The following is a 22,274-nucleotide window of genomic DNA, read 5'->3' as shown; positions in this document are numbered from 1 at the left end:
TTATTTGGAGGGGGCTTTATTGATAGTGTGAAGTTGGTAAACAATTAACGTAAGTTATTTATAGGCATAAAGAAAGGTTAAGAATTAATTAATACAATTTTGCATTAAAAACATTAAATCTATTGTTTAATTTAGCTCAATATATCTATTCTATATCTTCTTGTTTTCTCATACAGCAAAATGTTCGTCGGAGAAATCTGCTTGCTCTAGAGAAAAATGTTTCTTTCTGCATTGGCAAACTGTCTAAAATAAAAAAAAAAAAACATTATTAGTGCATGCCCACGGTATAAGATGTATACTATGTAAGTGTCAGTCCCTGCAAGAACCTGGCAGTAGATGAAACTTGGTATGAAAACAAAACCATCATTTTGATACTGTAATTTGACTATAGGCACCATCAGACTCAAGGAAAACAGACAAGATTTTTTCATATCATGCTGGACCATTGAGTTACAATTTCATTTCATTGAAATACGCTGACAATGGACATTTCAAGGGCAGATAACTCTGTCAAAAACCTCAAGATTCTATTGAAAACTTTTGGAGCAAATCCAATGCAGAGATCAAATAGTGGTCTTTTTCAAAAAGAGAACGTATCCTTGGGTGATATTTTATCGTCAGATCGGTTGATGGCTGATTCCTACATATACTTACACGTAATCTAGCTTACAAAATGTGGAAAAAACGCTAAAATAGAAAGCACATCTACTCTTATATACTTATCATATAGTCTCGTCAAAAACTGTTGCAGTTCAAGGTGTGTCACACTTACAAGAGATGTCGAAATTGGTTGACGGACGGACTAAATGGATCCCTAGTTTTACTTATTATATCAACAGACTTAGTATGATCTTAAAGATTGATTGATTGATTGGTTTAATGTTGTATTACGTACTACTGTAGATATTTCGTGCGTGTAACGCGGGCCCGTTGGAACAGCAGTGACATCAAATTTAAGAAGTTTTTTGTTTGACTCGGGAGAGATCAAACACATGACCTCCTTAGCTTAAAAATGTAGCGTATACAATATCTGGTTTAGACAGGTTTTGGGTATATTCAGGGTTCGATTTTCACAAATTGTTCTTTACTTACTTCTAACACAGACATTAATCTGTGTCCTTTCAATTATGTGTTGTCCCTTATGATTGGGAATATTTATTTTATCTTTCCTATTGTTAACTTTTCCTTTCCTTGTGTGATATTCTCCTCCTCTTTTCTTTAAATCTTCTTTTTCTTTGCCAGTTTCATTATCTTTTTCTCTTTCCTTGTCCTTTCCGCCTAATTTGTTTTCATTAATTCCATTTCTATCTATTTCGAAATTTTCTTTAGGCATGTTGACCGTTATCATACCATCTTTCCAAAATCTCTCTATTCGGCTACTTTTCTTTTCACACCTTTCTATCTCCCTGTTCTCTCTTTCAAACCCCAAATTCTTCTTTCCATAATTCCCGTCTGTTTTGCCTTTCACCATACGATCGACATCTTGGTGTTCTCTTCCTATTGCCGCATTCTCTTTCCCATATCTCTCTAATTCCCCATTCCTCGCTCTGAAATCATCTACTATCCCGTCCTCTCTTTCAATTCCCGCATTTTCTTTTCTAAGTCTCGCTACCTCATTCTCGTCAACACTCTTCTTTTTCTCGTTTTCGCCTCTCTTTTTCTCGTTATTACCTCGCCTTTTCTCGTAAACACTCTTCTCTTTCTCGTTTTCATCTCCCTCTTTATCGCCAACATCTTTCTGCTTATCACCAACACCTCTCTCTTTCTCGTTATCAACTCGCTCGTTTCCGTTTTCGTTTCTCTTTTGCTCGCTATCACCTCTCCCTTTCTCTTCAAAACCCTCTTTCTCGTTGTCATGTCTATCCTTCTTTCTAACATATCTCTCTTTCTCGTTATCATCTCCCTTTTTCTCGTCAACGCTTCTCTCTTTCTCATTATCGGCTCTCTCTTTCTCGCCAACACTTGTATTATTCTCATTATCATCTTTGTCTTTTTCAATATCTCGTCTTTCAGTTTCTAGACTACCACATTCCTTGTAATCTGCTTCGTTAATTTTTATATATTTTTCCTTCTCCTTTTGCTCATTTTCTTTTTCCTCGTTTTCCATTCTGCATGTGCCTGGAAATAAGAAAATTGAAGAAATTCATTGTTTTCCTCCGATAATTATTTTTCTTATACCTTTCTATCAGGACCAAATGAAATATTTACCATTTTAACAATTTTTCACTATTTTTGGAAAAAAAAATCTTACAAACCAAATTCGGATGTAATGTGTCATTAGTTGAGAGGCTGCAAAAACTAGGCAGGTCATATATTGGGAGCCTACACACAGTAAATCCCCACCATTTACCATATTTTTGTTCAAATGTAATGTTATTAATAAACTCATTATGATGTCAAAAAGAACATGGTCCTTTCTGTATCAAAAGTGGATGTCTCAGAATTATGTCAAAAACACAGTTAGGAAAAGATCAAAAAGTTATCAAAAAGTTATATCCCTTTATCTTAAAAGTTTTAGTACTTTCTATGTAACATATTTCATTCTTGCAATAAATCAACATTCATTCCTTAGGAAAGATACATGTGACCATGTAATCTCTAATGGATCAATATTTTGTCTTTTATTTAAATTTATGTGGCACCCATGCACTGCCAGGGTCTTCCATGGATAACAATAGACTCATTTGTGCAAACTGTGGGTTAGTCGGTGAGCATTCGTGGAAAATGCTCAATATACACTTCCGCAAGCAGAATTTCTAAGTTCTATCCAAACTATACCTTGCGGAAGTGTATATTGAGCATCTTAAGTAACTTACATATGTAACAGAAGCAGTCAACGTAATTTATCCGAGCGCCTTTTGAGTTCCTTTGGGTTAATTAAAATACGGGTACACAAAAAGGTATACTAGTATACGAAAGTATAGACCTGAGCAAACGCATGCAAAACAACAAACTGATGGAAAAGGCATCGTTTTTTCCTTAGTATGGGTTGACAGTGGTCTCTTCTACATCTTCTTGCCCCCCTCCCCCCTTCCCCCAAACGTGTGACCGGACGAACGGACTGACATTAGCACACCATACCATGAAGGCATGATACTCCTAACAATAGAAAAGAGGAAAAACGGAATAATTACACTTTTTGGTCCTTCGTTGCCACTGTCCGATTGTTACAATAGTCACGGTAGACTAGGGGAATTTTCCGGCTTAAAAGATGATTAAAAACCGTTCCTTTCCCTCAATTTATCAGATTCCCGAAAAAAACGTAAAATGGTTTCAGTTTTGCATTAATATTCCTATAGACTTCCATAGTGAAGTGCATATTTTTAGGATTTTAAAAAAATATGTAAATTGGTTCAATAAAACATTCACTTATGTAACATTTCTTGAAAAATCAATTGTCCGCAAAACATTAGGTTGAGTACATGAAGATCGAACAGAAAAGTAGTTTTGTACTATAAATAGCAATTTTCTCTACTTTCACTTTCGTTTTGCACTAATTAAACCAAAATGGAATTTGACTAGTGTATTTATGCGAAACCCAACACTACTTACACTGAAGCTCATACAGATCCAATTTGTTTTTCGATCCGATCCCTTGTTCCAAGAACGTAATTGCCACATTAAAAGCTGGCATCTCTGCAAAACACAATCTACAAAAACAACAAAACACTTTGAAATCAGGTTAAGGTAAAGCGTTGTTTTAATATCATGGTGTTCGTCGAGCTCCACGCAGTGGTAGTCGTTCGATCGGTTCCTGTCTTACCAACCGCTGCAGACAGGCCTTTGGAAATTCTTGGACATTGTTCAAATCAAACGTCGATTGACAACCTGATAACGTCGAGTAAAATCATTAGCTTTTTTCGACTTTTCAAGATTCTTGAAATTTCTGAGAATGATGGCTGCAGCGTCTTAAAGTGAATTTCGAAGGTCAGTTTCAATAGTTTCATAAAAGCTAAGCATAAATTCGAACACATTCCGTCTTTAGAAGCATAAAAGTTTCGTCAATTTGTCACAGCTTATATGATGAAATTTTTTCAGTGAAAATCAGCCTAAACCGGACCCTGGATAATCCGATGATTTGTTTAAAACAGATACTAACTAAAGTTCCGATATATTAGGATCCTGGTTAAACTGAACAACAGTCTAAACCGAGCTCATTTTTAAAAGGGGTTCAGTTTAGACAGGTCTCACTGTATTTATACGGCAGCATAAAGTTGATAGATGATGGCACATGTAAACCGTGAAAAGGGAGATAATACCTACACATATACAAAGTACGTTAATGTATGGAGCAGAAGTGTGGAGTTCATCGTTATGAAGATAATAATGTCATTTAAAGTCTGTATCTTGACTATTGTAACAGTATTTAATATTTTAGCTTTGAATCTTTATAAAATCTGACAAGAGTTGATTCACGCATGTCGAAAACCCACCACTCTAATTACGAAACAGTTATATAAATCGATGCATGAAATTGGCACGTACATGTACCAATAGTTATTGTATATCATGCATATGTAGACCGAAAAAGCATTGTTTCATATATGCATATATGTATATTCACCTATACAATATGTGGTGTCTGACTTTTTGATGGATTGGTACTTTAAGTGTACACCAACATGTCTGATCCCAGAAAGACCGAGATATTTTGAAAAAAAGGATGGTCCAGTTTTATACGAAACTGACAAAAAAAGAGGAGGGGTGTTTATCTCCCCGGTCCACTACTTTGGTCTATGGTGAACTTGCTAGAATACCTATATCTTTACCAATTTATAGGCCAAGAAAAAACACGTTTGTTTAAGGATACATTTGAAGAAACAATAGTTCAGTTAGTTAAAATCATTTAATCCTTTAAAATATTTTATATAATCACTTATGTGGTGATTTTCTGCCTTTGGTATTGCTCAACTTTCAAATGATAGTTAAGGAGATAGACCTAGGGTAAGGGACATTACTCTTGAAATCAGTGATATGTTTGTGTCATATTCAATTTTAGCAAAGCATGTCAAGCTTTCAGTTGAAACAGAATAAAATCAGTCCAAGTTACTTTGATGCTTATATGAGATTGATGTAAAATGCTGAATACAAACGTTTCAGTATCAGTTGTGTCCCTAACCCCAAGTCTACTCCTTAAGCGGCCTTTCCTAAAAATACGAATTTCAATAACTTATATCAGTTGTGTCCCTAACCCCAGGTCTACTCCTTAAGCGGCCTTTCCTAAAAATACGAAAAAAATGTGCTAGGAAGGTAGAATAACCGTAAACAGACATATTTTTATTGGCTATTTTGATTTTGGTATATACTTTAATTGGTAACATAAAAAAGATATGTATTTTGCAAAATATTTTATATCAGTTATAGGCAAAATATGTATAAGGTGTGACACATGAAGAAATAAAACCCACAGCTTTTTTTGCATTTTTCAAGTATTTATTCCTCATTACCTTCAGGTGTTCATAAAATTTGCCTTTGTAAGATTTTGTAAAATTTAGATGAAATGCGCTATGGAAAGATATGGGGGGGGCGCACTTTTTCCCAATAAATGCGGTCAAAAATATCTAAATCATAGATTCTTCAGAAAAAATCTAAATAGTTTTTTTTGTTGATTTCTAGAAATATGTATTATATTTGAGGCATAAAAAAAGATGTGCAACCAAAGCCTGATTCTCACAAAGAATGATACTTAATTAGAACAGGTACTTATAAATTTTTAGTACGTTTGTGTAAGAATCAAACTCTTATAATCACGTGATTCATTTAGAAAAAAAACACGCATAGTTCGTCTCTGTTTCATGTTTCAATGGCGCGGATCAAGAAAATCCCCAAAAAGGAATGAGGTCCGCTCAAGTAGTTACCATTTTGTTTTCATACACTAGTAAGCCCCGTGCAGGTCCGGGTGTTAAAAGAATAGGCCTGCAGCAGCGCTAAGCTTGTCGTAAAAGGCGACTAAACAGTGTTCAGAACCCTAGCCGGGGGCTAGGGCGCTCTGCCCACAGAGCAACTGGGATGTGTGCCCCAGGTGGTGGAATGGGGTACCCCTGGCGTGTTACATACTGGGGTTGTCAGGCTATAATACGGAAAACCTGACCGCAAACCATAGTGGTGCACCGTGTTGGGAAAGATGCCACGTTCCTCGCACGTTAAAGAACCCTACTGTGGTATTCTCCCGGAGTAGGAACCATAGAGCTCCGCCACAGGAGGCTTAATTGCCCGACCCTACCCACCTCTCCCTATTTCCAGTGGCAATAAAAAATTATTGACCCCATTGTCCTTGTGTCCCATCCCTTTTTCATTTCATCATCATTTCATGTTCATTTTATCATCAATTTCATGTTCATCGTCTGAATATATCTGAAATATTGCTGCTCGGATGTTAAACCCCAACAAACAAACAAACATTTAAGGTGTTAAATATCCACATGAGAAGAGATAGAAATCTGTAGGATGCAATTGTGTCATGCTTTTCTGACCTGCCTCCACGTCGGTGACTTGTCCATATACGTCATAACTTAGATAAGTTCGGAACGTTTCGGACTTATCGAATGAAAAAAATAGTTAATTCTAGAGAAGTGTTTCTAAAAATAGGAAAGTTATTTTTGGATTCCTCATTAGAAGGTTTGGGAAATTAATATCTTGTTTGTAATTATCAAGTATAGATGTTTTTTTTTTAATTTGCACCTTTTCTAGTTAATTAACCAGAAAAAAATACAATTAGACAATGAAAAAAAACACAATAATCAAGCAGGACAATTTATTTTATATTTCATTGTGTTTCCGAGGTTAAGAAAATTATATACTGGCAAATCTAAATCAACAGGCTTAAGATTGGTACTATTTCAAAAACACACAAAAAAAGTGGACACAGTTGTACTATTCCTTGATATTTTTAATAATTAGGGAAATTGCCGTCAAATTACAGCTGAAAATTCGAACTGTTATAGGTTTTAGTAGTATTCAATCATTTATACGGCATGCTGAAATTCAGATATCAGATATTAATTGGAAACTTAACCCCCCTTTTCCTCTCATTTATAATATGCATAGCCCTTTACTTCTTTATGAACATTGGATTAAAAAATGAAAGCACCAGAGGTAAAAATTAATTAAAGTAAAAAAATCAACAGTGTGATTTATAAATCTTTCTCCATAAACCTAATTGTAACATGTAAGCTTACTATAATATTTACACATACATGTAAATCACTCAAGTTTCTTGAGCTTGAAAGTGACTGATCTGTATTATGTCTGACAGATACTTAAAACATATTGAATGTAGTATTTTTCCTGTATGAGGAAAATTGTGTGATATGCTTTCCATTTTTTTTAAACAAAAGTGTCTTTAAGAATATGATAGAATTTCCAAAAGGAAGGTTTAACAAAGTAAATGATAAAAAATCTAGAAATGGTTGAGTCCTGTACCTGTTATATTTATATTTCAATTTCTTTTCAATTACTAGATTGGTAAAAAAAAAATCTGATAATATCATCTGAATCTAGGTTTCTGCTTTAGATGTTGTGACATTTTAGCATCCTCCCAAGTCAGGGTTTTGAGTCCACCCTCGCTCCCCCAAACCCCTGACATCACTCATTCATATTTAGCTGGTATCGTCCAGTGCCATCTAGTGAGTTACTTATATTTACCCGGATCCAAAATCCAATCAAATCACTCGTAACAGAAACTCTTCGAGATAACTTACAAAATTGCAACACATATCGTCTTTTTTCTCTGTAAAGACTCTAAACAGAATCTACAGTTATCATTTTTGCTCATATTGCATCATTTGTGACATCATCCAACTTTCAGTTACTATATCGGATCGTCCATTACCCCGTATTATTGTTTACCTTTTCACAGACATTTTATGTTAAATCGATTTTCATTGGTGCTTCGCATCCGGAGAAGCAACCAATCGGAATTAGCTGGACGATACCCGCTAAATATGAATGAGTGATATCAGGGGTTTGAGGGAGCGAGGGTGGACTCAAAACCCTGACTTGGGAGGATGATATTTTAGCAGTGGAATGAAACTATACTATAATTGATATGCGTGTATGTGTTAGAATCATACTTGTGCTACCACCTGCTTTAATTTGCTGTTTTTATTTATCATTTTGAATTTATCCAGGGGCTAGTTGGATACATTAGTAGATTCCCTAATTTATTTTAAAAATTAAAAAAAAAATTAAAAACTTTCTCATGTTTTGTGTGGGGCTAGTTCAATATACATTGCTGTTGGACTCAAACTTCTAAAAAAATTGTGACATCTCAGACCTCGTGTAAAGGTTTCAATCCAGAATTTCAGGTTGGTAAGGGGAACTTAATCCCCAGCATAGTGAGGGAAGGAATTTTTCGGGGGCAGAATTTGAGAAAAAGCCAAGTTTTATGCCAAAAAAACACACACACACACACACACACACAAAAACAAAAAAATGTTCCTCAAATTATTATTTATGGAGGGGCATACGCCTCGCACGCCTTTCCTTGGATCCACCAGAAATATACAGCTATGTGCTAACACACAATGAACATGTATAAACTATTAACTTTAAATGACGTCATCATGCATGGCCATCATCCGCACCTCATGCAGTACCAAGTTTACTTTCTCTTATAAACAAGGGTGACAAGTAATTAAGTCCCTGAATCCGGCAAAACTGCAAAATTTTGTTTACGGCAGATTCGGAATATATAATATATTAGAAACAAATAAAAGAATGCATAATAATTTACTTTATAAACGAAAAATACATTCAACTAAACTACACCAGAATCTCCTCTGCATCATTATTCTCTTCTGGTGGTCAAAACAAAAAATATCTCCAGCGCCGAATCCCAGAAGGGATTACAACACCATCAGCCGGTAATGGTGTCCTGGACTAGGGTCAAAACAAATGTCTGTAATAACATGGGGATCAAGTGACGGTTTTAATTAGGTATCATTCGAAAGGGAAATGTCCAAAGATTACATCATTGGTAAATTCTTTCACAAATAACCAATGGGATGCGATTTTCAGGTCAGGTATTTATAGGCCCTGGGACTTCCCGCCATATTCCACTCTTCACTTTGACGTACTCCCAAACAGTCAGAATGGGGAAACGCTCTCGGATCCACGTGGGGTCTGGGATTAGGCCAGACCGTCAACAGAGCAGCCCAGCCGCTAGTAGAAAATACTCTTAGTTCTTCGGTCAGGTATCCCGAAGGCTGGGCTCCGCTACCTCCAACTACTAACAGACATTTACTAACAGAATCCCCGTAAGGGGCGGTCGTGCGAGATCCGTAAGGATGGTCAAGACCGTAAAAACCCCCAATCATCAACCAGCCATATTTTGGCACCGAAAGTGAAAGCAAAGCAACTCTCTTAATTCAACATCAGTATTTTATGAACGACTAAAATCTAAAGGTTAAAATTTTGTTTTCACGTGACAAAATCAATTTCCTTTCACTTTTTCTTCTTTATATTCAGGGATCAACTAATTTTATTCAAATTAACACGACTTTCTCGAAGTACCCGATGTAAACAACCGTAATGCCCAACGATTATTACGCCCTCTGGTGAAATTTTCATTGTCTCTCCTTGGACGAAAAAACCTTTAGAGGAACGGGCGTAGGTACATAATTGGTCACTGGCTTCCCGGCTGATTTGGATTTTTCCAGCAAATTTCGGTAAATATTTTGTTTTTGTTTCAGCTTTTAATGAGCTGCAAGACAGTATACAATGACACTCGTCCCCGATGTCATCCGAGCCACAAATATGGCAAAATCTGTTATTTCCCCTCCCGGTGAAATAATTTTGAATATTTTCACCCAACGGTAAATTTCACGATCAAATTACCCGGACTTTTAAGTGTATATTGTTCTTAGAAACTTAAACTATTTCCACTACGGTAAGTTCCTGGATGATTTGAGATAGTTCATATAAAAACTTACTTACCACGGTTCATATGAATCATTTTTATGTCTCTAATAATGTTAGCGACTTCTTGCACTCGTAATTTCAGTCCTTTACATTCGCATATGATTTGCATAATGATGTTTAAGACCTATATAGTCAATTTTAACGAGCCCCTGTAATTCAGAGGTTCAGTGGCGTCGATTTCACAAAAAGTCGTAAGTGTAAAGTTGATCGTAAGTAATGACATCATAACCTAAAATAGCATTGTGACGTCATAATTTACGATCCAATTCACACTTACGACTTTTTGTGAAATCGACGCCTGGGGTCTGTTGTTCAAGTTGTCATTAACCTTAATCAGTAACTAAAATACCTTAATCAATTAACTTGTCGTTCAACTTGTCATTAATTTTAATGAATCATTAAAAATGCTAGTCATGCCAAAACTTAAATCACACAATTAAAACACAATTTATATAGTACTTGAAAATGAATCAGGGTTAAAATTACGTTTTAGTACAGGTCTCACTAACCACTTCCGGGTCAAATGGCCACCCCCCCCCCCTATGTAGTACCAAAAACACACTGAACCTAGACATATGCATTGTAAGTGCATTATTTGTGTGTATTATGATTAAAAGTAGTCAAAATAAAGCAGAGAATGTGTACTTTAAAATCATATATGTAATTAACTACAAACGTGTATGAATATTGTTTACATGTGTGAGTAATTTGCCTCCATGCTCTCAGTTAGCAGAACAGGTAAAAATGTGGATTTTCAGTATTTGTAATTCAAGTAAATTTTGTGAAGAATTTCTACTATGATCGTACCATTAGCATAATGATTTTGGAAGCCTTATTTTCCAAGCTTCGCAACGGTATGCAGCTTTAAGATGTCATTTGTCCTGGGAATTCACAGTGAGACTTTGAAAATTACTTTTTTAACATGTAAAGTAATGGAAACGTTAGAAGTGGTTAGTGAGACCATAACCCAGGGAAAGAGTTATCTCCCATTGATAATGATACAATGTAAACAAAGTTCGAAAAGCTATAAGTAATAATTTTAGTAAGTTTAAAGTGAATGTATTCTAACTTGCATGTACTTGGCTACCACAATATGAAATGCTATTGTGTTCAATGAAAGACTATTAAAAAAAGTGTAAGTTTACTTTCATTAAAATTGTGACAGCTGTGAGAACATTTCGTGTTGACTGCAGAATAGCCGATGACAATACATGATATATACATCCGGCGCAAGGTAGGGCTTTGAGTTGAAGCAAAAAATAAATCTTCGTGGAGAGTAAATAAGTGTCATTATCTGTAAGAATCATGCAGTGGGTGAAACATGATATGAAAAACCCACCATTTTGATAGTTTCATTTGACTATTTTCACCATCAGAATCAAGGAAAATAAACAAGATTTTCCATATCATGCTGGACCATCGAGTTACAATTTCATAGAAATGCACTGAAAATGAACATCTCAAGGGTAGATAACTCTGTCAAAAACCTCAACCTCATTTTTCTAACATTCTATTGAAACTTTTCCGAGCAAAGCCAGTGATGCAGAGATCAAATAACGGTATTTTCAAATAGAAGAAGTATCCTTGAGTTATAATACATTGTCAGATCGGTGGAGTTTTGACATGCATGTCTCTGATTTTTCTCATTGTGCCTGATTCTAACAAAGAGTTACACTTAAGCATGCGCAACAGGTGCCTCGCAGCTGAGGGAAGGTCATAATATTCTGAGGGGATGACAGTTTTTCAAATAAATATTCTGACCCTGAAAAAGTTGAAAATAAATATTCTGCCCTCAGTCCAGATACATCGTACAGTGAAGTGGAAATGAATAATTTTGCCCCAATTTGATTGAAAATAGATATTATGACCCCACAAAATTTGCCAGCCCCTCCCCTTCAGAAACAAATGGAAGGGTATTTTGAAAAAATGCAAGCCAGAGAGAGTTCTCTATACTTTTACTATCTAAACAAAATTCATTCTTGATTTTATCATGCATTTTAACAAGAAATTCGCCTTACCTGGAACGCGTTCTCATCATGAGCCTCTTTTCTTCGGCTGTTGAAGCACTTATTATACTTGTCATAACCCTGGTTGCCTCTTCCTTTTCTCTGGCCATTCTTACATATTCCTGGAGGGTTACCCTCTTGAGAAACCCATTATCAAAGACAATGAATTTCTCTTGTTGATTACACACTTTTTCTGTTTTGTTCCCAGTTTGTGGTTTCTTTTTTCTTCCCATTGCTAAGTAAAAGTTTTTTTTTCCTTAAATCAAACAAAATCAAGAACGATAACTCCTGCAAAGCGCCAATTTCATGTTCTATCTATGCACTAACTGAAGTTGGTGGTTTTTTTACATGCATGAATCACCTCCTGATTTTATAAAGACTACTACTTAAAACGTTCTTATTTTTTGTTCTTTTTGTAAAGGGTATGTAAGTCTCGTCACGTGACTTCGTGGTTTAACGAGAATGGGTCCGTCCACCATTCAAAGGCATGGAAATTTGTCATTGACAGGGCGTTGATTCATGTCTTAAAAGTCTAAAATCCTTCTTTTGTAAAAATAATGATGAAAATGATAAAAAATCACTTTACAGGATAAAAATGTTAAGAACGGCAATTAGTAGAAGATTTTGTTTTGTAATGCAGCGCTCCCAGATCCCGGAAGTAAACAATAAAATGCAGATCAGTCTTTGGATTTCAATACGTTCTACTTGGAAAATTCCGGTATGAATAACGAAACTAGAACGAGACTTACAAGCCCTAATATTGTTCATATTTGTTTTAACACTATATACTCCTTTTTAGCGTGTAGGGAGCCGCCCGTTTGTAACAATAACTACAATTCTCTTATTTTCTAACAACTTTAAGCACTTATACGATGTAGATATTTGCAATATTGATTGAGAAAAACCCCACTTTTTTTAAATCAAATTTTTCATTTTTGAGAAGTTTTTAGTTCAATTGTAAAATGTTTGTGTATACAACTAGAGTGCATTTTTCGCCATAATAATTTCGTAATAACATCCCTATTTAAGTCACACAAATTTGGTTCCAGCCAATTAATTTCACAAAGATAAAAAAACTGGACTCCGACTGACCCTTATCCTACATTCACTACATGTATCTATTTAGCATAATATTAGAACAATTTTAGTTCAGACAGCTGGTTACAATTTATTAAATTTCAGTTGGTTTGGCATCTTTTAAACAATAAATAAAAAGGTAGACAAATAATCAATTAATTTTGGACATCAGGATTGATTGATTGTTGGGGTTTAACGCCCGAGCAGCAATATTTTAGCAATATTCAGGCAATTTGACATCAGGAAAATTATCAGGTTAAAGAGGGCGGGTGCAGGTGAGGGCGCAATGGGCGTGTGCTCCCCTTTTTATAAAAAACAAATACAAAAAAACTATTGTCATCTGCTAAATATTGTATTGAATAGGCCTATGGCAATAGAAGTGTTTACACTTGTGGACGCCATTGACAAAAATAATATATTTTCCCGTTGTTTTCTTACTGACTTCGCCTTCAACTTGAAGATCAATGACGTCACAATTTAAAATTACATTGTTTCATTAACGTCAAAAGGTTATTCGGGGACAAATCTGAGGTCATTCGCAGAAAAATTACCAGTGTGAATTCTTCATGTATTTACCATATTCATTCATTCAACATGTCATAATCTGGTATCCTTTTACACCGATTCTAGTAATTACGCCTCCCCATCATAAAATCCTGGATCCGTCCCTGTTAGAGAAGTAATCTAGTGCGGGGTAAAATAATGACTTAAAGACCAGCCAGTCCGTTAAATACTAGTTACTATGCCAAGCAGAACACGATAGCAGTCCAGTTAAACCAGAGAGGTAAAATAGAGTCTCTATGAATCTTAAAAGCATTGCATGGTTTCTTCAACAAAAACAAAATGACAACGCGTGAAATTTCGAACATGGACTGAAAAATGGAAAAAAAAATACGACTGAAAATCAGAGATTCAATCATCAGATGAGTGAAAAGTTAAAGTAAACTTACTTTGTTGATTATAAAGCCTCTAGCAATGAAAATGAACGTCCGAATCTTCGATTGTATTCGATATCTGTACGATCAGAACTCGACTGGACTTATCGTTGTCAGTCGACTTCAAAAGTCGCAACGTTGCTATGGTTACAATTGTGTCGTTACCGCAAGGCCTGTCTGATAACCGTTTCTAAAGTTTAAACTTTTGGAGTTGGAACGAATATGTTACAGTATAATTAAAATTAAAAAAAAATGTGTACAATACGAGCAGATCCTCCATAAAAGTTGAAGACGTTTTTCCCAACTTTCTCGTAGTGATTGATTGATCATTTGTTGGGGTTTAACGCCCGGGCAGCAATAGGTAGACAATGCAAATACTAGGGTGCAAAGGTAAGGATCAATATTCAATGTGGGTGCGATCCTGGTTAAAACGAGTTACTCAGTCCTGGGATACAAAGTCCAGGGAGCAGTACAACTGCCCTCAGTTCCCAAACTGAGGCATTCACTTAGAGACCAAGAAATTGCAAATACCCCCATCATTGTAAATAGACTGCATTGTATGGCAAGCCAAAGCGGACAAAAATCAATATTTTGTAATATTAGAAAATGAATTTCTAATATTACAAAATCATTTTTTAATATTAGAAAAGACTTTTTAACATTAGAAATTCAATTTGTAATATTAAAAAATCATTTTCTTATATTACAAATTTCTGATTTAGTAATATTATAAAATATCACACATTTTGTAATATTACAAATTGAATTTGTAATATTAGAATAAGAATTTGTTATGTTTGAAAATGAATTTGTAATATCAGAAAATCAGTCACATTTTTTAATATTATAAAATGATTTTCTAATATTAAAAAATCGTCATTGAATACGATAAATCCATTTTCTAATATTAGAAAATCAATTTCTAATATTCAAAAATATTTTTTTAATATTAGAAATTTAACTGAATTTTTAACGTCAAAAAAATTTTAATATTAAAAAAGTGTTTTGTGATATAAGAAATCCAATTTGTAATATTAGAAAATGAATTTGTAATATTAAAAAATCATTTTTTAATATTAGAAAATGCTCATTTTCGTCCACTTTGGCTTGCCATAGCATTGTTTTGTTTGTATGTTACATTTTGATTGAACCCTACTTTTCCAAAATAGTCGAACCCAGAACTGTTCACGTAAAAGGAGGGGGAAAGTTGTGCATGGGTTACTTAAAAGGCTAGCAAACTGTTATTAGGCATTCTCGTGTACGTGAAGAGGGACTGTATATCCCACAGAAGGAACAGTGTCATAAAATGTGTACAAATGTTGTATAAAATACATGTATCCCCCCCCCACAGTGGAAAGTTATGTCCCGGGAGTGTTGATTAGGTGTCGTATTAGGTTATTAGAATTTTCAAGAGATATTTATTCTAGCAATAATGGTTGGCGTGGATTTTCCATATTTTAGTCAATATTGATTGCTAGTACCTAGTTGTTTCAGAATTGGTCCTAACTCACTGTACTTTTCCTTCGTTTTACTATGCTTGTTTGCAATAATTTTCATTGAAAGAGTGTCATTTTATGCTTTGATGCTTTTCCCCTGGGCAATAAGGGGAAGGCCTTTAAATAAAACAGAGAGGAGTGTAGTGATCTTAGGTTAAGGTTGACCCAAACCCTGGTCAGTCTAGGAATTTCCCCAGATGTTGACACTTTTTTCCCCCTAAAAAGATACCAGTCTTCTAGCTTCAGAAACTGACCAAGACAAGATATGACCTTTTAACTGTTCCTAAAAAATAGAGAAACTGGAGCCCCGGAAGCACCCAAAGTAACTACAAGTAAGTATGACTGTTACTTCAAATATCTTAGTTACTTTTTCCAAGGTTAAGGAGGTAGACCTAGGGTAAGGGACATAACTCATGAAATCAGTGATATGTTTGTATCATATTCAATTTCACCAAAGCCTCTCAAGCTTCCGTCTGAAGCAGAATAATATGAATCCAAGTTAATTAGATGCTTAAATAAGATTGATGTAAAATGCTGAATACAAACGTTCCAGGTCTCACTAACCACATCTAACGTTTCCATTACTTTACATGTTAAAAAAGTAATTTTCAAAGTCTCACTGTGAATTCCCAGGACAAATGACATCTTAAAGCTGCATACCGTTGCAAAGCTTGGAAATTAAGGCTTCCAAAATCATTATGCTAATAGTACGATCATTGTAGGAATTCTTCACAAAATTTACTTGAATAAATAATACTGAAAATCCACATTTTTACCTGTTCTGCTAACTGACAGCATGGAGGAAAATTACTCACACATGTAAACAATATTCATACACGTTTGTAGTTAATTACATATATGATTTTAAAGTACACATTCTCAGCTTTATTTGGACTACTTTTAATCATAATACACACAAATAATGCACTTACAATGCATATGTCTAGGTTCAGTGTGTTCAGCCATTTGACCCGGAAGTGGTTAGTGAGACCTTAAAAACATTTTTTGAGTTTTTATGTTTTTCTTTTTTTACATTTTATGAAAGCTTGTGATATTGTGAGTCTAATAAGACCAAAACTATCAAAATCAGATATAGGACTACAAAGAAATGGTCATTTTTATATCATGCCCCTCAGTGATATTTTCCCTAAATTACTAAAAAATTACAATTTTAACTAACTTGTCACACAAAATTGATACCTATGATAATTCAAGAAGTTGTGACAGTAAATATCATTTATCATTATAAAAAAAGAACAGATTTCAACAATTTATATCATACCTATTTCATTACTGTGTGATTCTAAGTCTGTGCTGTGTGACTATTTGAGTACTTTGAATATCCCAAGCAGTGACGTTGTGTATTTCATGGATGACGTCAAGTTATGAGTCACTGTTACTGATAAAAATCTTGTTGCTATGTTGTTTTTTAAAATACCTTGCACAATGCACCTCTTAAAATATAGCCAGATTACCAATATCACTATACTGATTTTATGGGAAAATGGAAATTATGACCAGGAAAAGCAATTTTCCTCAAATTATGCATTTCTCTGAAATATGCCATAATTTAATTTAAAAACATTTTTTGAGTTTTTATGTTTTTCTTTTTTTTACATTTTATGAAGGCTTGTGATATTGTGAGTCTAATAAGACCAAAATTATCAAAATCAGATATAGGACTACAAAGAAATGGTCATTTTTATATCATGCCCCTCAGTGATATTTTCCCTAAATTACTAGAAAATTACAATTTTAACTAACTTGTCACACAAAATTGATACCTATGATAATTCAAGAAGTTGTAATAGTAAATATCATTTATCATTATGAAAAAAGAAAAGATTTCAACAATTTATATCATACCTATTTCATTACTGTGTGATTCTAAGTCTGTGCTATGTGACTATTTAAGTACTTTGAATATCCCAAGCAGTGACGTTGTGTATTTCATGGATACTGATTTTATGGGAAAATGGAAATTATGACCAGGAAAAGCAATTTTCCTCAAATTATGCATTTCTCTGAAATATGCCATAATTTAATTTATGGTCTCACTAACCACTTCTAACGTTTCCATTACTTTACATGTTAAAAAAGTAATTATCAAAGTCTCACTGTGAATTCCCAGGACAAATGACATCTTAAAGTTGCATACCGTTGCGAAGCTTGGAAATTAAGGCTTCCAGAATCATTATGCTAATAGTACGATCATTGTAGAAATTCTTCACAAAATTTACTTGAATAAATAATACTGAAAATCCACATTTTTACCTGTTCTGCTAACTGACAGCATGGAGGCAAATTACTCACACATGTAAACAATATTCATACACGTTTGTAGTTAATTACATATATGATTTTAAAGTACACATTCTCTGCTTTATTTTGACTACTTTTAATCATATTACACACAAATAATGCACTTACAATGCATATGTCTAGGTTCAGTTAGGGGGTGGCCATTTGACCCGGAAGTGGTTAGTGAGACCCCAATGATTTTTAAGAGTTATGTTCCTTACCCTAGGTCTACCTCCTTAAGACCTGTAAAAATAAACAACTAAGATTGTCGTTAAGAATATAAGACCAAAACTCAAGTTCTGAAATTTTGCTTCGAAAAGAAGCACTTATAACTGACATGAGGGTTCTTTAATATGCACATGGCGTGACATGTCCCTGTACATGAGACATAAATTTTACGTCTCATCCGATGGACATATAAAATAACAACAACAATTGATTCCTATATTTTTTATTACTTCTGGCTTGCTCCCTGCAAATAAAATCAAAGTTGAACCATATCAAAGGAATTCCCCAATGATTTACTTTTCTCAATGTACTCTAGCTGTCATAGTCTTTACATTTGTTCTGTACCATAGCCATTCCACCAATGCTGTCTTGTCTTCAAATAGTCTTTTCCTACTACTACCTTAAGGAACACCAGAAACAAGTCAGACATAAATCTCTCTTCACTTTGGTTTCTTTATTCTATACTTCCGTCCGGTATGCATCTCTTTGTTTAGATAACAGTCTTTTTGGTTGGGTCACTTCCTTTGCTGGTCTTCTTGGCATTCTTTTAATTCCCTTCTTCGCAGATGAATTGACGTTTTCTTCTTTGACTGAGAACGATTTTCTATCATCCCATGCTAGCTCGAATTCTCATTTGCCGTTACCTTCCCATCGGCTTACAGGGATCTGATTCTTTCTCACAACCTGAAAAAGATTCATTTCCAGCAGGAGATGCCTTCGACTCATCTTCTTTCTTCTCACTTTTATTTGACACCTTATCTCTGCCATCATCACTGAGTTTGTGGATCTACCCATGTGACGACTGTAATAAGCTATCTTCTTGAATGTTTTGATACACGGACCAAATGTTACATTTTTTTCCTCCAGATATGATTCAACAATATTTACATTTCTGTCTGAAATGGTAGCTTTCCTGGCATTTCTAAACACTGGTTTTTCGCTCCCAGGAGTTAACTGTTTATTGGATGCGACAGATACTCAATATCAACCTATTTAACATTTAAAATACAATGGGATCTTCATACTACATTTAGTAATATCAATGACACAATTTTGGGCTCTCTGAAAATCTATTTCCAATATACCGTCAATGGTTATGTCAGCTTCTACAGCTGTGTTCGAGGAGACATACCCATTTATGTCAATGCCAATAATAGTTTTCCCAAATAACGTCAGGGAACAATTGGCAGTCAGTATCTCCGTGTCCATTTGTGTCATTACATGTGAATGCATATGATTTGAAAATGTGTCACCGTTGCTCCTCTACCTACCAACATTTTTGTGTTAGTACTATTCACTGAGGTTTCAATGAACATATCCCCTCAGTTGTCAGTTAGTTTGTTCACCCCTATTGAACCATGCTGTTTTCTAGATGGGGTTTCCTGAACTTTCGATGGATTTTCCTTTTTCACCCGTAACTCTACTTTCAGGACAATCTTACTTGAATGGGTCAACTTTAACACATTTAAATAGTAATCAAGGGAACCAAGATTATAGGGTAATCAAAAGAATGTAATCCAGGGACAAAGACCAAACATGGAAAACAGACATACACAACAAAGAACATAAAGTAAGTAAAATCATACATACAAAGTAACAAGAGCAAATGAGCATTCGGACTCCACTGAAAACTGGGAACATGGACCAGGTGCACCGGTAGGGTAAGCATTCAGCTTTCCTTTTCTTTTGAAATCTACTATTCCTTCTGAAAGGAATCTGTCCATTTCCATTGATATTTCGCTTCAAAGTTTTAACTTCTTGTTATAAATCAGTCAGATCTGTTAGCATATTTTTGAGAAGTTTAAGGCCTTATCGCTTATCTCGAAAGAGTCAATGTCCATTGCAGTAGCCTTTAAGAAACCCCTTCTCTCTGAAGTTTGGCTTTATTGAAATCTTCTAATTTGACGGCATGTCGTATTGCGTCGTTGAAGTCAGATGGCCTAGCTTGTTCGGCCAGAAGTCTCATGTCAACACTTTGTCAACAAGTCCGTCAATGAACTGCTTCTTCGTAAGTGTTTCTTGAACGTCATTTGGAGCTGTTGGATAAGCAAAGTTCGCGAAGCGCCTAATGTCCTGGCCTAGCTGATGAAGGCTTTCAGCTGTTTTTTGACGTCGCCCCCACCCCACGAAGCTGTGTTCGATAAAGTTCAGTCTGGTTTGCAGGAGGAAACGTCTCCTCAAGTGACCTAAGCTCCTTATAGTTCTGGTTTTGATCTTCAGACAAATTTCCTAAACCCCCCCGGGCTTGTTCCCTAATGACACGGCCGAATACAAACCATTTTCAGTGTCTGACCAATCATTTGATACATGACCATGCATCAAAATGGGACTTATAATCAACCCATGGCCCCTTCCCGTTTTACAACATTTTGGCTTCTGGGAGCAGAACTATTTTCTTTTTCACTAGAATCATCAAACTTTTGTACAGCCTTCTTTCGTCTTTGTGTCAAGAACAGAGTCAGAATAAGTTTACTCTGTTGGCCTATGTTCTGTGAATCAGCATCGCTTACAATAGCATGATGTTAAATCTTTGACTTGGCCCCTATACCAACATGTTTAGGTTCATGCATACCCCTAGTTTGATTAAAGTCGGGTTTTGGAGTTCTGGGCCTACCGATTCCCGGGTCACCTTGTCTAGAACGCGTAGTTTGATACATTGGCGCGAACTGAACTAAGTCTCGGGCATTTTCATGCGATCTACTTCCCATCTCAGCCCATCAATTTTCCTGGTCAGTTGTCTAGTATCATGAATTTCGTCACTGTCAAACATTTCATCTTTGTATGTTTAGGACATTTTGGCACGCAAAACGTATTTACAAATAATTTCTTAAAAACAAGCAATGTTTGTTCAAGGACTGAATTGCTTCTTGCAAGCATATATTCTAAACAAAACAATGCAAATAAAGTTTCACCTTGCTGCCACCAAATCATGTATCGTTTTCGACGGGTGTTTGAATACTTATCAAACTTGAAAGAAGTAAAAATGCCGTTCGTATCTGTTTTCCCAGAGTCTGAGGTGGTTCAATATCAAAACTTTAAAAATATTAATCCTTGATTGGTCTAAATTATCTGAACTACCAATAAAACCCGACGCCTATACAACAAACGCATATTCAAATAAAACCCAAGTTCCTGGAGCACCTAGTTTCCGAACACCATGTTCCTGTTACACCTAGTCTCCGCGCAACTTGCTCCCCAGACATCTAGTCTTGGAACACTTAGCTTCCAACAAAAAGAACAAAAAAAGACAGAATATCAGAATATTCAAGCAATAATTGTAATAATTTCAAGCATTTTTTCTTTCTTTTCAATGAAATAATTATCAGAAGTCTTTATATTTTCTCATTTGTTATGGATTCAAGTCTCCAAATCTGCAATTAAATCATGCAACACTTTATGATGAATTCTACGCCAAAAAGATTCTTTATCGCCTCTTCTCTTCTTTCACTTCGTTAAGTATCCACGTACTTACCACCGCTCCAATAAATCATAAACTATATTTGAATTCGAAGTCTTCTGTTGTCCATTGCTCCAATCAAACAGCAAAACCCGCCTGGTCTCATTTACCACTTCCTGGTCAAAGGGCCACCACTATATGTAGTACCAAAATCATGAACCTAGTACTATGCATTCAAACATTGTAGGTACATGATATATGTGTTCATGTTGATCAAAATTATCCGAAATAAAGCTGAGAATCATATTTGTAATTTACTACATAAGTGTATGAATATTGTTTACATGTGGATTTTCTGTATTATTTATTCAAGTAAATTTTGAATTTTCAATATTCACAATGGTATGCAGCATTAACATGTCATTTGTCCGGAGAATTCACGATGAATATTTAAGTCACTATCTTATTATGTAAAGTAATCGTAATGGTTGTAGAGTTACTTCCCCTTGAATAAAATTTAATAAAAACGAAATCTTATGATGGGAATATGAAAAAAGGACTATTTGTTGATCAGTGTTGCTGTTTAACTCAAGATGTTTTTAGATTAGATTTTGTGATAGTAAACCTCAATTTCAAATTATGTTCTTCTATTAAACCCTCTCGTGTTAACGATGTGATAATTGTTCGGCTCAATACACACATCACAAGCACATTTATTTTGTTCTACCGGGTAACCCAAGATCGAGCTACAAGGCGGAGGTATATTCGTATATTTTACGGATAATCATCGACTTATCACGAAAGGATCTTCTCAGTGTATGAGGGCTCGATTCCCTATATATGTTATAGTTAAGGGTCATCATTTATTTCCTTTCGACGAATAAGAGCTCATAATAATTGTAATAATAAATAA

General features: G+C 35.0%; 1 protein-coding gene and 1 pseudogene across 3 annotated transcripts; both read right to left on the bottom strand.

Annotated features, from left to right (window-relative positions):
- Positions 1 to 97: 97 nt before the first annotated feature.
- Positions 98 to 14,087, bottom strand: LOC148610490 (uncharacterized). Of its 3 annotated transcripts, none has more exons than XM_088595542.1 (5): positions 13,955 to 14,087; positions 11,940 to 12,183; positions 3,553 to 3,650; positions 1,093 to 2,118; positions 98 to 243 (listed from the first exon to the last, which is right to left on the bottom strand). In XM_088595542.1, the coding sequence occupies exons 2-5, from the start codon at positions 12,158 to 12,160 to the stop codon at positions 146 to 148; spliced, it is 1,443 nt and encodes a 480-aa protein (XP_088451668.1). In that variant the 5' UTR covers positions 12,161 to 12,183; positions 13,955 to 14,087; the 3' UTR covers positions 98 to 145. The 3 variants fall into 3 exon arrangements, with proteins under 3 accessions (XP_088451668.1, XP_088451669.1, XP_088451670.1); XM_088595543.1 differs by having other exon boundaries at positions 11,940 to 12,162; positions 13,955 to 14,086; XM_088595544.1 differs by lacking the exons at positions 11,940 to 12,183; positions 13,955 to 14,087 and adding an exon at positions 6,474 to 6,524.
- A 4,179-nt stretch (positions 14,088 to 18,266) lies between these two features.
- On the bottom strand, positions 18,267 to 20,734 carry LOC148610489 (uncharacterized; annotated as a pseudogene).
- Between the last annotated feature and the right edge of the window lie 1,540 nt (positions 20,735 to 22,274).

Source organism: Perna viridis, chromosome 8, assembly GCF_037379345.1.
Source record: "Perna viridis isolate PV_CMFRI_1.1 ecotype Kerala chromosome 8, ASM3737934v1, whole genome shotgun sequence".
NCBI classification, from domain to species: Eukaryota; Metazoa; Mollusca; class Bivalvia; order Mytilida; family Mytilidae; genus Perna; species Perna viridis.
The sequence above is the reverse complement of the archived record's forward strand: the minus strand, read 5'-3'. Positions and strand labels throughout refer to the sequence as shown.